The sequence below is a fragment of the Armigeres subalbatus genome, chromosome 2 (genome assembly GCF_024139115.2).
Source record: "Armigeres subalbatus isolate Guangzhou_Male chromosome 2, GZ_Asu_2, whole genome shotgun sequence".
NCBI classification, from domain to species: Eukaryota; Metazoa; Arthropoda; class Insecta; order Diptera; family Culicidae; genus Armigeres; species Armigeres subalbatus.
Genome location: NC_085140.1, coordinates 341,430,174 through 341,445,375, shown reverse-complemented (window position 1 = coordinate 341,445,375; position 15,202 = coordinate 341,430,174). Strand labels below are relative to the sequence as shown.

The window sequence follows — 15,202 nt, the reverse complement described above, 5'->3', positions numbered from 1 at the left end:
TGAGATGGGATTCTTATGCGAATAAGGGCAGTGTACAACAAAGTCACATTCTGAAGTACGCATTACGCTGAAAATTTATCAAATTGATTTCCTCCTACTGGTGACCACTCGGATTACTATTCAGGATGGTTCATTATTTGGTTCACTTGTATATTGCGCAGTTGATTAATTCGATTGTGGCTTCTTCATAAATGCACATTATTCAACCAGCCAGCAAATCTCTCAAAAACTCTTCGATTGGAGAAATAGGCAGCTGGGGAAGTTAAAGGTGGAGTTAAGGAAATGTTTACATACTCTATGTTTTATTTTTCTGAGAGTCAGTGCTCAGTAGATTAAGAATCTCAAAACCGCAGCTTAAACATTACACCCAATATTTTTTACACGGTTGGTATTCTTTGATTTCCCGGTTAACCTGATTTTTCACAGCTTTTTAAATACCACCTGAATTTTCTTCAATTTTCGTGATTTTTTTCATGGAGTTAACTCATAGTTTCATCAACGCTAAAGGTCGCAATCAACTAAAACCCACCCGTGTAAAAAAAAAGAATCGGGTGTACCCCTTTTCATTCTAGTGGAGATTGTAGGAGGGTTGCATTCATGACGGAATTGACGGAAATTTATTACATTTATTTTCAGAAGATGTTCAGTAGTGCATGTTGTTATAAATTTATGTTTTCCGAATGTATGTATTCACGGACCATGTTGAATTCTGGAAAAAAATTACTTTTAATTGCAAGGGTGACGTTCTGAATCGTTGTTTCAACTTGCCCCGCACCACGCATTTCTATTTGCCCTGATGAGTTGAACATGCGGAGCAATATTAAACAACCAAACTACAAAAATTAAAACGGGTCTTTCATCGATTTTTTATAATCATTATGCTTATTCAACATTTAATGATTACCTACCGTGAAAATTTGATGAAAAAACTATTCCAAACATCGTTTTGAGACCTGTTTCATTGGCACGTCAAATAGGGTATCTGTTCCATTATTAATAACATGCTCCTATATCAATCACATTCGCAAAACAGGCAATTTAGGCTCAATTTGTGTCGTGTTTTGTTGTTTTCCGGCGTGCTTACTGCTGAAAAAAATCACAAAAATGAGAAATAAAACAATAAGTGCTCCAATTCTTTGTTTTCGAATGGTATTGATTTGGGTACTTGGTATGAATTCAAGGAGCAGTTCCCCTAGTTGGTTTGGATTTTGCAAAGGGTGAAAAATAAACAATGTCAGGAATTGGTTACGAAAGCTACAATCTTCTGGGAATGGCAGTCAGAAGGTGCGTTTAGGGGAGTAGTTTGTTGAAAAAAATAATCAGAGCATTCGGTCATTTCCTATCTAAATTACAGCTTCCGTTTCAACTTACCCCGCATTTCAACTTGCCCCGGTGTACCTTATGGCAAATCAACCTAAGGCTTGGCCCAATCTCACCCCTTTTCAGCGTGCATTGCTCCTATAGGAGTTGAAACATTTTTCGTTTTTGGCCCAATCTTACCCCCTGTAACCGTTTGGTTACAAATTGTAGATTTTTATTTTTTAATTATGTTGTTTTGTCGGAGCCTTCACGTTTCTCGTGTAATACCAGCAGAGCTACCACAGAAACGTTAGGGTTTGGTACCGCTGTAATTATATGAGAGAGCTATAAAATATCCAACATGGCATCAAGCTTGGATAAATGCCATGTTGGATAAAATGACTGTCACAAAATAGCCGGGAAATATGGATGGAATTTCTTTTAAAAGAGCCCAAATTCGGCCTCTTTAATATCAGGCGTCCGTGTGCTGAAGAAGTGTTTTTTTAAAAAGTGCAGTTGAAACAGTGTGTGAGAAACCCCTCCACCCCCCCCATTCCCTTTCCTAGCAGGAGCTAGATTTTATAATTGGGGAAACCTGTTCAGGTTATTCGACGCTGTGCACTGGGAAACCCGGTTTTAATACCAATCGGTCCTTTAGGACCTCTTTTGTCTCTTCCTCTACCTTTTGTGGTAGATACCGTTCAGCACACGGCTCGGCCCGCGAAGCCGTCAGGCTTCCGCGCCTAAACAGCAAAGGATTTTATCGTCCATCATCGGACGAATCCTCAGGCCCCTAGGCCCAATGTCACCCCGAACGACGGTAGTCTTCGTAATATTATGTTATTCTGCTCTCCTGCTCTCCTGTTCGGGATAGAAAAACTTTCCGTTAATGGCATTGGAAATGATAAATAAAACACTAGAATTTAAAACGAAAAGCCTCTGAAAAGGGAGAAATAGAATATTTTTCAATATTTTTCTTTACAGATTACATCGAGACTAAATCTCGTAACAACAGAAATAGTTAAATATCTCATTTTCGTGAGATTGCTTCCCCTGGATCACCTTGCAACTTGAAAAGACCACATCGAATTGCCGTTGGTTAGTTATTTATTTGTTGACTAACATAGTCAACAGAGAAGGTCAACCATTTCGAAGCATTATAAGACCATCTAAAATTTAATTAGTTGCTTCCACTATGTTGCCTAATGTTTCATCAAAGAACTACCAATCCGTCCATGGATGCTGGCTGCAGCACTCCTAGTCAAGTGACGCAAAAGAAGCCCAAACATAAAAAATCAACTCTCAACTCGCTATAGTGCCCGCCGTATCGCAACGGCATTAGCTTTTATAGTCCAAACGCCGGCACGGCGGGGCACGGTATGACATAATATAATAGCTGATGTTAAACCTAGACAACCTTAGCTCTGATTTGACGAAAGCCAACTTAGTTTCGCCGCTTATCCGTTCCGTCTCAGTGACTATGAATGGTTTCACTTTTCCAAAACTAGACCTCCAAATTTTGCGCCTTTTCATGATATGTTCTTCTCTCTACACCCGCAGTGAACAACGTTGGAACAAATTTGGAGTACCCGGACGACCTGGACCGCGTTCCGGAGGACAAACTGTGGGATGTGATCAACATCAACATTGCTGCTGCGACGATGCTTACCAGGATAGTGCTTCCGGGCATGAAGCAACGCCGCCAGGGAGCGATTGTGAACATTTCCTCCGGAAGCGAACTGCAGCCGTTGCCATACATGACCACCTATGCCGCTTCTAAGGTATGGGCAAAAACGACAGGTCTAAGAACCAGAACCAGTGGAAGCCATAAATTTGATTCTAACAGCTTTGAATGCAAAACAACCGGTGAACCATGCCTACAGCTCCGATGCTACGTTAGTCATGAGTTGATCGTTCGGATACTAACGTGTCACGTTTTTTCTACGTGTTTAGGCCTACATTCATAACTTCACCCTGGCGATGCAGTACGAGCTGGAGCCATTCGGTATAACTTGTCAACTAGTCAGTCCACTATTTGTGACGACCAAGGTGAGTAACAAATGCTGAACGTCCCGCATCCTTACCAATTAGACTGACCAACCATATCATAAAATATTTGTTGAGCATTTTCTGAAAGAGAGGTTAGCATAGTTTTTAAAATGATTTTTATGATTTGAAGCACAACAATTGGATACAGCAAAATTAAGATGATTCTAAATTGGATGTGAGTAACTAAGATTCAGTTTTTTTTTTTAAGTCAGTCTAATCTTTATTTAGTATATGCTAGCAAAATTCTACATGCTGCAAAGACCGTTTTTGTTGGGACTTAGAGACATCTGGCCGAGTCTGGCACAAGGCCAACAAAATATCATGGGCAACAAGGGGCGACGCACTATGGGGAACCTGTTTTAGCGGAGATGTCGAAGGGGTCAAGTACTAGATAATTCCGACTAAGTGCGCATAATTAGTTGGCTAGTTTTCAACGCCAGTCTCAAGAGGTAATAATCGTGAATTTTAAATGCACTTTGCAAAGTGATCTACGAGTGGTGTGCTGATGACTATTAAGATGCCGCTAGGATCAAGTTTCGCGGCTAAATCTAATAGCACTGGAAGTCATATGTGAACTACACGCGAGATTCACTGGGAGCAGGTCACTATAGCTCGTGCAAATGTACTTTCAATTCAATAGGACTGATGTGGAGATTGAATGCTAATTGCATACCGGCAAAGCCGATGGATGCTTACATGTAGTGTAGGAACGAAAGCGTGCCAGCACCAGCGCACTGTGACAAGATAACGCAAATGCAGCAAACAAGTGCATCGGTTAGAAGGTAGCTAATTTACTAGCCTCAAATAACTGTATTTCGCAAACGACTCGTGAGGATGAGAGTATTGTTTAAAATCACGAGACAAAATAATACAACCGATTAAAGATAGAACAAAAGAATGAGGGATTAGCTTTTAAACGATGGTAATAGCAAATGAATGCGATTAACAGACAAACTAAATGAAACACGAGACTCGCCTATGAAATGGGCGGAGCACTATCGGCCAACTAATGGAACGTACACACGGACAAGCAGTTTGACCAACATTGACTCCAGCTCTCGTTTATTAAAACATCCATCAAGTTTCACCAACAGCGACACGAACAATCAATTTATTCGACCAACAATATCACACACGAACGACCGAAGCGCCAACTTGAGCATCAACTATCACAAAATATATGGGGGTTTGTGCAACTTCACTACAAATGCTCAAACATGTTCGGCGAACTTTGACTCCACCCCCGACAACTCAAACCAAAATCAAACCGTTTTAATTTTTTCCAACCGAGCCGCCAACTGTCAAATGGTTGTTCGAACAACTTCACACATGTCCAAACAAAGCAGCAACCGAAGCGTTTTCTTGGGGGCGGAGTCAATGTTCGTCAAACTGCTTGACTGGTGTGTACGTTGCATAATAACAATGCAATAATGGTTGAAGATGCATTGGATTTGAATTAGATTCAGATTCGATTTGGATTGGATTTGAATTTCCCGAGCAGACGAAAATAGCTCAATAATATCAAATCTTGATAAGGTAGCAAAATCAGATATGGACATGATTGATATAAGAGATAAAAGATCAGACGACAATATCAAAATTTTACACTAAAACATCATGAGGAGATCAACTTATGCTATTTGTAAGAAGTAACCAATATCATGTGCTATTGTCTTGTTCTTATCCATAACACATCTTGATATTGAAATGATGTTTAGGTGCCAATTTTAGATATTATTGCCTGTTCTTTTATCTTATATCAATCAAATCCATATCATGTTTATGGTTATCCTGTTCATGGCTTCTGCCCGGGTAGATATGCATTTGATATGGATTGGATTTGGACTGGATTTGAAATGGATTTATATTCAATTGGGTTCGGATTGCTTTTGAAAATAATTTGGATTTGAATTGAAATGGGTTTGAATTGGATTTGGATTAGTTTTGAACTGAATTTAGATTGGACTTGGATTCAATTTGGATGTGATTTAAAATGGACTTGGATTGGATTCGATTTGGATTTGGATAGGATTTAAATTTTACATGGATTGGATTTGAATTGGATATGCATTTGATATGGATTGAATTTGGACTGGATTTGAAATGAATTTAGATTAGATTGGGTTCGGGTTGGTTTTGAAATTAATTTGGATTGGAATTGGACTGGGCTTAAATTGAGTTTGGATTGGATTAGATTTGGATTTTACGTGGATTGGATTTGAATTGATAACATTTGATATGGATTGGATTTGGACTGGATTTGAAATGGATTTGGATTGAACAGGGTACGGATTGGTTTTGAAAATAATTTGATTGGAATTGAAATGGATTTGAATTGGATTTGGATTGGTTTTGAATTAAAGATGTGTTTTGGATTTCGATTGTTTACGGAAAGGATCTGAAAAAAATTGAAATTGGATTTGAATTGGATTCGGATTGAATTTGGATTCTACTTGAATTGGATTTGGATTGGATGTGGATTTGAACTGGCTTTGTATAGGATTCTGAGTTGAATTAGATTTAGATTAGCTTTAATTAGTATTGTATTTGGAATGGTTTTGAATTGAATTTAGATTGGACTTAGATTCAATTTGGATTTGATTTAGATTGCATTTGGATTTGACTTGTATTAGATTCGAATTAGATTTGGATTGGATTTGCATTTTATATGGATTCGATTTGAATTGGATATGCATTTGGTATGATTTGGATTTGGACTGGATTTGAATTGGGTTCGGATAGGTTTTAAAATTAATTTGGATTGAAGTTGAACTGGGCTTGAATTCAATTCGGATTTGATTTGGATTGGATTTGGATTGGATTTGGATTAGATTTGGATTGGATTTGGCTTGAATTTGGATTGGATTTGGATTGGATTTGGATTGGTTTGGTTGGTTTGGATTGGTTTGGATTGGTTTGGATTGGTTTGGATTGGTTTGGATTGGTTTGGATTGGTTTGGATTGGTTTGGATTGGTTGGATTGGTTTGGTTGGTTGGATTGGTTTGGTTGGTTTGGTTGGTTTGGATTGGTTTGGATTGGTTTGGTTGGTTTGGATTGGTTTGGATTGGTTTGGTTGGTTTGGATTGGTTTGGATTGGTTTGGTTTGGATTGGTTTGGATTGGATTGGTTTGGATTGGTTTGGATTGGTTTGGATTGGTTTGGATTGGTTTGGTTGGTTTGGATTGGTTTGGATTGGTTTGGCTTGGTTGGATTGGTTTGGTTTGGTTTGGGATTGGATTTGGATTAGTTTGGATTGGTTTGGATTGATTCAGTTGGTTTGGATTGGTTTGGATTGGTTTGGATTGGTTTGGCTTGGATTGGATTGGTTTGGATTGGTTTGGATTGGTTTGGATTGGTTTGGATTGGATTTGGACTAGATTTGGATTGCGTTTGGATTGGTTTGGATTGGATTTGGATTGGTTTGGTTGGTTTGGATTGGTTTGGATTGGTTTGGATTGGTTGGATTGGTTTGGATTGGTTTGGTTGGTTTGGATTGGTTTGGATTGGTTGGTTGGATTGGTTTGGTTGGTTTGGATTGGTTTGGATTGGTTTGGATTGGTTTGGTTGGTTTGGATTGGATGTGGATTGGTTTGGATTGGATTTGGATTGGTTTGGTTGGTTTGGATTGGTTTGGTTGGTTTGGATTGGATTCGGATTGGTTTGGATTGGTTTGGATTGGTTTCGATTGGTTTGTGTTGGTTTGTGTTGGTTTGGTTTGGTTTGGATTGGTTTGGATTGGTTTGGATTGGTTTGGATTGGTTTGGATTGGTTTGGATTGGTTTGGATTGGTTTGGATTGGTTTGGATTGGTTTGGATTGGTTGGATTGGTTTGGATTGGTTTGGATTGGTTTGGATTGGTTTGGATTGGTTTGGATTGGTTTGGATTGGTTTGGATTGGTTTGGATTGGTTTGGATTGGTTTGGTTGGTTTGGATTGGTTTGGATTGGTTTGGATTGGTTTGGATTGGTTTGGATTGGTTTGGTTGGTTTGGATTGGTTTGGATTGGTTTGGATTGGTTTGGATTGGTTTGGATTGGTTTGGTTGGTTTGGATTGGTTTGGATTGGTTTGGATTGGTTTGGTTGGTTTGGATTGGTTTGGATTGGTTTGGATTGGTTTGGATTGGTTTGGATTGGTTTGGATTGGTTTGGATTGGTTTGGATTGGTTTGGATTGGTTTGGATTGGTTTGGATTGGATTTGGATTGGTTTGGATTGGTTTGGATTGGTTTGGATTGGTTTGGTTGGTTTGGATTGGTTTGGTTGGTTTGGTTTGGTTGGTTTGGATTGGTTTGGATTGGTTTGGATTGGTTTGGATTGGTTTGGTTGGTTTGGATTGGATTTGGATTGGTTTGGATTGGTTTGGATTGGTTTGGATTGGTTTGGTTGGTTTGGATTGGTTTGGTTGGTTTGGATTGGTTTGGATTGGTTTGGATTGGTTTGGATTGGTTTGGATTGGTTTGGATTGGTTTGGATTGGTTTGATTGGTTTGGTTGGTTTGGATTGGTTTGGATTGGTTTGGATTGGTTTGGATTGGTTTGGATTGGTTTGGATTGGTTTGGATTGGTTTGGATTGGTTTGGATTGGTTTGGGATTGGTTTGGATTGGTTTGGATTGGTTTGGATTGGTTTGGATTGGTTTGGATTGGTTTGGATTGGTTTGGATTGGTTTGGATTGGTTTGGTTGGTTTGGATTGGTTTGGATTGGTTTGGATTGGTTTGGATTGGTTTGGATTGGTTTGGATTGGTTTGGATTGGTTTGGATTGGTTTGGGATTGGTTTGGATTGGATTTGGATTGGATTTGGATTGGATTTGGATTGGATTTGGCTTGGATTGGGTTTAGATTGGATTTGGATTGGATATGCATTTGATATGATTTGAATTTGGACTGGATTTGAATTGGGTTTGGATCGGATAGGTTTTAAAATTAATTTGGAGTGGAGTTGTACTGGGCTTGAATTCGATTCGGATTAGATTTGGATTTGGATTTGGGCAGCAGGGACTATGTTCAAGGGCTTGACGATCCCTCCCCAGGCCATCTGCCTAGGATGTGGTGGGGTTTGACAGTGGGCTCTGTTAAACCTCTATAAAAAGCTGGATGTATCCGCAAGAAGGCTCTGCCAAAGCGACCGTGTGCCGCTCAAAGCGCACAAGCCCAAGTCCTGGTGTCACGTGGGACGCTAAACAGCCCGGACACGATGGCCCTCCGAGGAGACAGGAGGTTTGCGCAGGCTCAATAAGCCGCCTTTAAAAACAACCATGACGAACGACATAGAAGATAATACATCTCGATACAATCGGCAAAACCTAGGCGACGAATAATGGATCACGATTGGAAGCTTGGAACATGGAACTGCAAGTCGCTAGGCTTTGCAGTTTGCCACAGGATAATCTACGATGAATTACATAGCCCCCCCCCCCCCCTGAACTTCGAAGTCGTAGCGCAGGAATCTGCTGGACAGGACAGAAAGAGTGGAAAAGCGGGCATCGAGCGGCTACTTACTACCAAAGCTGTGGCACCACCAACAAGCTAGGAACCGGCTTCATAGTGCTGGGTAAGAAGCGCCAACGCGTGATTGGGTGCAGCCAATCAACGCAAGGATGTGCAAGCTGAGGATAAAAGGCCGATTCTTCAACTATAGCATCATCAACGTGCACAGCCTACACGAAGGGAGACCCGACGACGAGAAGCATTCTATGCACAGCTGGAGCAGACATACGATGGATGCCCACTGCGGGACGTCAAAATCGTCATCGGTGACATAAACGCAGGGAGGAAGGGAGGAAATGTAGAGACCGGTCATCGGACCGGATAGTCTGCATACCGTATCGAACGACAACGGCCAACGGCAATGATGCATAAACTTTGCAGCCTCCCGCGGAATGGTAGTCCTAAGCACTTTCTTCCCCCGCAAGAATATCCACAAGGCCACATGGAAATCACCTAATCAAGAAACGGAAAACCAAATCGACCACGTTCTAATCGACGGTAAATTCTTCTCCGACATCACGAACGTCCACACTTACCGCAGTGCGAATATTGAATCCGACCACTACCTCGTTGCAGTATGTCTGCGCTCAAAACTCTCGACGGTGATCAACACGCGCAGCAGCTGGAAGTGGCACTCCCAACGGAAGAGCAGCTATACACAGCGTCTCTTGAAGATGGCTGGAGAAATATTCGATCCGCCATTGGAAGCACCGCAACCACTGCACTAGGCACGGTGATCCCGGGTCAGAGAAACGACTGGTATGATGGCGAATATAAGCAGTTAGTTGAGGAGAAGAATGCAGCATGGGCGAGATTGCTGCAACACCGCACGAGGGCGAACGAGGCACGATACAAACAGGCGAGGAACAGACAAAACTTGATTTTTCGGAGAAAAAAGCGTCAGCAGGAGGATCAAAACCGTGAAGAGACGGAGCAACTGTACCGCGCTAATAACGCACGAAAGTTCTATGAGAAGTTAAACCGTTCACGTAAGGGTCACATGCCACAGCCCGATATGTGTAAGGACATAAACGGGACATGCGACTTCCAGCTCCGAATCTCCAGGAAATCCAGGAGGAGATCGGCTGGCTGAAAAACAACAAAGCCTCTGGACATTAATTTACAATGTTGTGAAAACTCATATGTGAATATGTACATTATGTGGAAGATATTGATTTGGAAAATGTATTTGAGGTAACCACTTTCCCTTCGATGGGACTCGAACCCATGACCCTACAGTACGCTAGACTGGTGCTTTAACCAACTAAGCTACGAAGGACCTCCGTCAGCCTTCGCAACCTAGCGGCTACTGAACGAGCTCGAGATTCCCAAATTGGACGCATAGTCAAATCACTCGCAATCCATTTCTCAAGCCAACACTTCCACATGTGTATAGTACACGTCCACATTAGAGGAGCGTGAGTATTTAAAATGTCTGGCGGCTGTACACATTCTTCATCAGCAACTGTACTGATCAAGTGAGGTTGTGTAAGCTATTTGCCAGTCGGTCGTCAAGCTCAGACCCGACCGCATTGCGTAGGCAAGAGCACACAGCTCAGTTTCAGTTCAATCAAAGTCGGGTGGTTTAATCCCCGGAAATAGGCAATTAACTTTGATTGAACCAAAGCCTCTGGACTTGATCAACTATCAGGAGAGCTGTTCAAACACGGTGGTGAGGCACTGGCTAGTGTGTAGCACTGGGTAATTACCAAGGTTTGGGAGGATGAGGTTCTGCCGCAGGAGTGGATGGAGGGTATCGTGTGTCCCATCTACAAAAAGGGCGATAAGCTGGATTATAGCAACTTCCACGCAATCACATTGCTGAGAGTTCGTGGGGCAGTACCAGACGGGATTTATGGGTGAATGCTCTACCACAGACCAGGGGTTCGCCATTCGCCAAGTACTGCAGAAATGCCGCGAATACAACGTGCCCACACATCACCTATTTATCGACTTCAAAGCCGCATATGATACAATCGATCGGGACCACCTACCCAACAAACAACGGCAAGCTACAAATAAGCATCTAGTTTGAATTATTGTTTATTTGTGATCTTTGTAGCTGAATAAAATGGATGCTGAATAATTTGCTAGACAGATTTCATTTCAGCATTTAATCTAACTAATATGCGACATGGCCTATTTATTTGTTTACTACCTTTATTTGAAGTCGAACTTACGTTTTCGTTTTTTCACATTTCAGCACATTGGGGAAGTTTAACAATGTACTGAACTAATGATTTTTAAAGTTCTCTGTTCGACTATGATGTGATGCTCTGAAAGGGTGGTCGAATTGAGTTTGAATAGTAAGTTAATAAACAGGCATTAGACATCCTTTTTAACCTTTGTCCTTCTTAACCATTGGATTTCAAATTTATCTGATCTATCGCACAGTGGGAAAAAACATGCTTTTTCAGTTTGAGAGAAAATCTGGGTTCTAGATCTGGGAAATTTGATTTATAGAAAAATAATGATTTATTTTCAAGACATGCTTTTTATTTTCGTGATTTATTAAACTGTCGGAGATTATAACGAACAAAACTGCTGGAGCAATAAAAAAAATCATGCATTCATGCGGAACTAAATTTACTAAAAGCCGGACATAACGCCGTTGAATAACATCGGAAAATTATTGAATCTTTTATGTTATGTTATCGCATGGATGTTGATCTTTATTGCGGCGAAATAATTGAAATTATCTTAGCATTTGACAATCATATCGCAACCGATTATCAAGAGATTCTGAGGAAGGCCGAATACAGGGTAACGGTACCAATAGTGGAGGTATTAGTAGATCCACAAAAGAAAATATTTTTGAAAAATTGATAATTATGGGAAATTTACAGCTTTAATATCTTAGCTAATAGATAAACTAATAAATTTGCTAATAAAAATGAGATAGATGTCATTTAACATCAACAATTACCAAATATTGCTTGCACCACTATGGGTACACTGTTCCTTTAGTGGAGGTAAAAATTAATTTTGGTTCCCATAGTGGTGCTATTCATTGGTTTCTTATGAGACTCGCCACTATTGGTACAGTTGCACCACTATAGGTACAAGGGAGTCAATTTTGTTAAGGAAAATCATTGTTTTCAATAGTTTTCCAAGCGAAATTTTAGGATAAGTTGCATTTAACAGGATGTTTAAAGCACGACGTATCAACTGAAACCATCGTAAAGTGTATAAACATGATAAATTTCATCAAAACCCCACTACCTCCACTATTGGTGCTACCTCCACTAAGGGTACGGTTACCCTACATTGATTTTATTTTCATAAATTCATAAATAGCATTGGGGACGGATTTTATGGTTAAACAATGGTTGAAATAAAAAATTGTACAGTTATTAACAAACTGTAGTTTAACAGATCGACTTATTGAATAAGAATCCAATTATGATTCATATTCAGCAATAAGATTATTTATGTTATGCATTGAGTGAGCCATATCTAACAAATCAAGGATGGCGCGGATGACAACGTTACCGGCGGATGATCAAACGACAGCAGTTCGAGACCCGATTTAGGAAAATTTTAAAATGATTATATGAAAATAGCAATTGCTTCAAAATACGTTCATTGAAGATCTTACTGATGTTACCTTCTATGCGTTATTATTTTCGAAGAATTCACATGTAGCTGAATTGAGGCTTAGTAAAATGCTTATTAAAGGCTTAACGAGTCAGTTAATAAAGTTGTTTTTCAAAATGAGATAATGTAGTTGTAAAACTTCGCCAAAATTGTGTGAACAATGCTTGAACAGAAGTTGTGATAAGAAATAGTACAGACATAATTCAACACAGCGCTGAATTAAATCATCACACTGATGTTAGTTCAACTAGTGAATGTTTGTTGGGTATGGCAGCTAATGCACGAAAACGGATTTCCGGATACGGTTGATCAAGACGACGTTGGATCGGGTGATGTGCGTAGTTCGAGTTACAGGGGCATTCTCGAGTCACTTAGAAACGCGCAGAGGGTTAGGTTACTGTTACGCATTGTAGGGAGGTTACGCTTTGTACAAAGGGCAGGAATTTTCACGAAGTCCGTCCAGTTATTTGGTTTCGCCGACGACATAGATATTATGGCACGTTACTTTGAGAAGATGGAGGAAGCCTACATCAGACTGGAAAGCGAATCTAAACGGATTGGACTAGTCATCAAAACGTCGAAGACAAAGTACATGATAGGAACAGGCTCAAGAGAGGTCAATGTAAGCCACCCACCACGAGTTTCTATCGGTGGTGGCGAAATCTAGGTGGTTGAAGAATTCGTGTACTTTGGCTCACTGGTGACCGCGGATAACGATACCAGCAGAGCAATTCGGAGCAGTGGTGCGAATTCTCAATCTCAGTGACTGAAATTTGTTGGATATTGATACCATTGCCTCTTCACACTCACTTCCTAGCAGTGAAAACTGAAAATGGTTAGCAGCAACAATCAAAGATAAAGTGAACAAAAGACCTCTCTTCTCATTGCACACGCAGCCCGCAGTGACAGTCTATTCAGTTCACTCGCTGCTGTGTGAATGCGACGGCCCTATATAAATGCATGGGTGAATACTATCACTTGAAAGACAATGACAGGAAATTTGTCAGTTCAATCAAAGTTAATTGCCTATTTCCGGGGATTAAACCACCCGACTTGGACGTTAATTTACAATGTTATGGAAACTCATATGTGAATATGTACGTTATGTGGAAGATATTGATTTGAAAAATGTATTGGAGGTAACCACTTTCCCTTCGATGGGACTCGAACCCATGACCCTACAGTACGCTAGACTGGTGCTTTAACCAACTAAGCTACGAAGGACCTCCGTCGGCCTTCGCAACTTAGCGGCTACTGAACGAGCTCGAGATTCCCAAATTGGACGCATAGTCAAATCACTCGCAATCCATTTCTCAAGCCAATACTTCCACATGTGTATTGTACACGTCCACATTAGAGGAGCGTGAGTATTTAGAAATTTGTGCCGAATGATCATCAGCTTCAGCCCGCTGTTGGCAAACCGAGTTTGCTAAGCTGCTCCTGCTCTGTCGTTCTGACAGAAAGGCACCGTCATAGGCAAAGAGGAGCAGAGAAAAATTCAAAACAAAAGAATCACACTCAGCAGGCATTGTTGATAAATTGCACCACTGATTCGGAGACGCATCATGGCAGGAAATCGTACGTACTTTGAACTCCGCAAAACGCTCCGATCGAATAGAGTTCGCCGCCGTACCACTGACTGTCGGACAGTAATCCGGTTAAAATGGTTCTCGACAACGATCCGACGGGAACAAGAAGGCGAGGTGCACAGCGGGCAAGGTGAATCGATCAAGTGGAGGACGATTTGCGGACCCTCGGCAGTTTGCGTGGTTGGCGAAGTTCAGCCATGGACCGAGCTGAATGGAGCAGACTTTTATGTATTGCACAGGCCACTCCGGCCTCAGTTAATAAATAAATAAATCCTAAGTTACTCAAACTCCGTAAATTGAACCAACAAGTCTCGAATACTATTCTCGTGCATCATAAAATGTATTGAAAAAATCATAATTGGTAAAAATGGGTCTAGACAGCATTTTTTCTATAATTTTTATGTTTCTGCATTAATTAATATGCATTGCCACTACTATTTTGGAATTTTTTTTTTCATGGGGGGACTTTTAGAGAATGATTTTTCAATAATTTCGAAATATAATTTCCGATCGGGCCAATTTTCAATAGAAAACAAAGGGACCGCATTTCCCGTCGAATGCAACTCGTTGCGAGTAAATTGCGTAATGCTAAGATCCAAAAAGTGTGTCTACAAATTTTGTACACACACAGCTACACACATACAGACATCACCTCAGTTAGACGAGCTGAGTCTATCGGTATATAAAACTATGAGTCTCCGGGCCTTCTATCAAAAGTTCTTTTTTTGAGTTATTCTATAGCCTATCGGTACAACTTTGTTGTACGAGAAAGGCAAACACAATCATCAGGGCATTTGAATTTTAGTTTTGTGAAGTCCTAGAATGAGAACGTACATCTTATCTGATCCACATCTAGTATAAAACAAAATATCAAAAGAAAACCAGCAATATGAACAATCCTGCTAAAACAACCAGTTGCTCTAAACATAACCTACGAATGTATCAAGCCCAGAATACATAAGTAATACATTATGTGTGATAATTCCAATAAAACCTCATGAAGATAGAACCGAAAGACTCAGGTGCATATCACTTTATCGATACAATCTTTTTTACGATTGCATTGAACTGTTCCGAAGACGCATGAACACCGATTAGCATTAGACACGCATAAATATTTCAACCATCCGCAAATGAGCACCACCTCCTCATGGATCAATTCAAGCGAAACAGCAACAAT

At 40.5% G+C, this 15,202-nt stretch overlaps 1 protein-coding gene across 2 annotated transcripts in view; it reads left to right on the top strand.

Annotated features, from left to right (window-relative positions):
- LOC134212854 (inactive hydroxysteroid dehydrogenase-like protein 1) overlaps nt 1-15,202 on the top strand; it is a 42,692-nt gene that overhangs the window by 13,302 nt on the left and 14,188 nt on the right. For both annotated transcript variants that reach the window (XM_062691092.1, XM_062691091.1), the window contains exons 3-4: nt 2,860-3,080; nt 3,253-3,348. In XM_062691092.1, the coding sequence (XP_062547076.1) occupies nt 2,860-3,080; nt 3,253-3,348 (317 nt within the window). The remainder of the gene's footprint in view (nt 1-2,859; nt 3,081-3,252; nt 3,349-15,202) is intronic.